A 1,101-nucleotide genomic window follows, 5' to 3' on the forward strand; every position below is an offset into this window, starting at 1 on the left:
GTCATAGCAGAGAATAATTCCATAGCACATCATCTACTACCACAGAGACAAACTCACCTCAATCATAACAGCCAGTGCTTTGTTGTGGTGCTGAAAGTCTGCATGAAACATCTCATCCTGTAGCCATTTGGCCACACAAGTGGACATCTGAGTTTTTAGCTGTTCAATATATTCATCACGGGGAGTAGTGAAATTCCACTTTAACACCTGTAAAAGGCAGCATTTAGAACTCAAAGTAAGCAATACATTTTCTTCCTGAAAGACTCTGCTGATTGTATATCATTTAGTTCTGCTTCAGAATCTGTTTTCAAAGTCTTCTTCTTGTCAATAAGTAAAAGGAAAAATCAGTGGTGTTTGCTCACCTTCTCTTACATGAAAAATTTTCTTCATGTGGACTGGTTATCTTTAGGCCACCATCTTAATAATTATCACTTAAAGTGGTTGGTTTTAAGCTACAGACAAGCCTATCTACTAGCAAGTTACAAATAACATGCATGTTTTCAGTAACAGAATTTCCCTAAGAATTGCTAAGTAGGGCTGTTCAAAATAAGTAAATTGAAGCATTTACAATGTATCCTGGAACTCTGTACCGGAAAACAGCTGACTAAGCTTAACGATCCTTCACAAATTTTCAGCATTTATACACTGTCATAAAAGCCCATATGCACAAAATTTGGAAATCAGAAGAGAAAGATCACAGTAAGCCAGATATTGACCTGTGAAATTCAACTGAAGAATCTGTCCAAGAGATGGACAGTGACTAGCACTTTCATGCCGTAGTACATTTTATTCTAAATTCAAAACTAACAAATGCCATTAAAAAAAAAATCTCCTTCAAAACTTGTGAATACATTCCAATTTTTCTCACCTTCAGACCTTTCTCCTCTTTCATCCTCTGTTCTTTTCCATTTGGGACTATGATAAAAATAGGACCCGATTTATCATCATCTTCCTTCAAATTAGGCTTGCTTAGCACTTTCTTCCCTTGTACACCCTGAAAAAAAGCATAGTATTAACAGGCAACACAAGACATACATATGCCTCAGTCCTAGCAATTGCAAGCATTAGATACCAGCCAGTCTCATGCTGCCTATGTATACA

General features: G+C 36.7%; 1 protein-coding gene across 1 annotated transcript; it reads right to left on the minus strand.

Annotated features, from left to right (window-relative positions):
- Positions 1-40: 40 nt before the first annotated feature.
- Positions 41-994, minus strand: LOC108492011 (cytoskeleton-associated protein 5-like; the record flags this gene model as incomplete). Its single annotated transcript, XM_017803793.1, has 2 exons — positions 41-207; positions 869-994. Coding segments are annotated over 2 exons (293 nt in total), but the record flags the coding sequence as incomplete, so codon positions are not given.
- Positions 995-1,101: the final 107 nt, after the last annotated feature.

Source organism: Lepidothrix coronata, unplaced genomic scaffold, assembly GCF_001604755.1.
Source record: "Lepidothrix coronata isolate B3197 unplaced genomic scaffold, Lepidothrix_coronata-1.0 Scaffold4257, whole genome shotgun sequence".
Classification (NCBI taxonomy): Eukaryota; Metazoa; Chordata; class Aves; order Passeriformes; family Pipridae; genus Lepidothrix; species Lepidothrix coronata.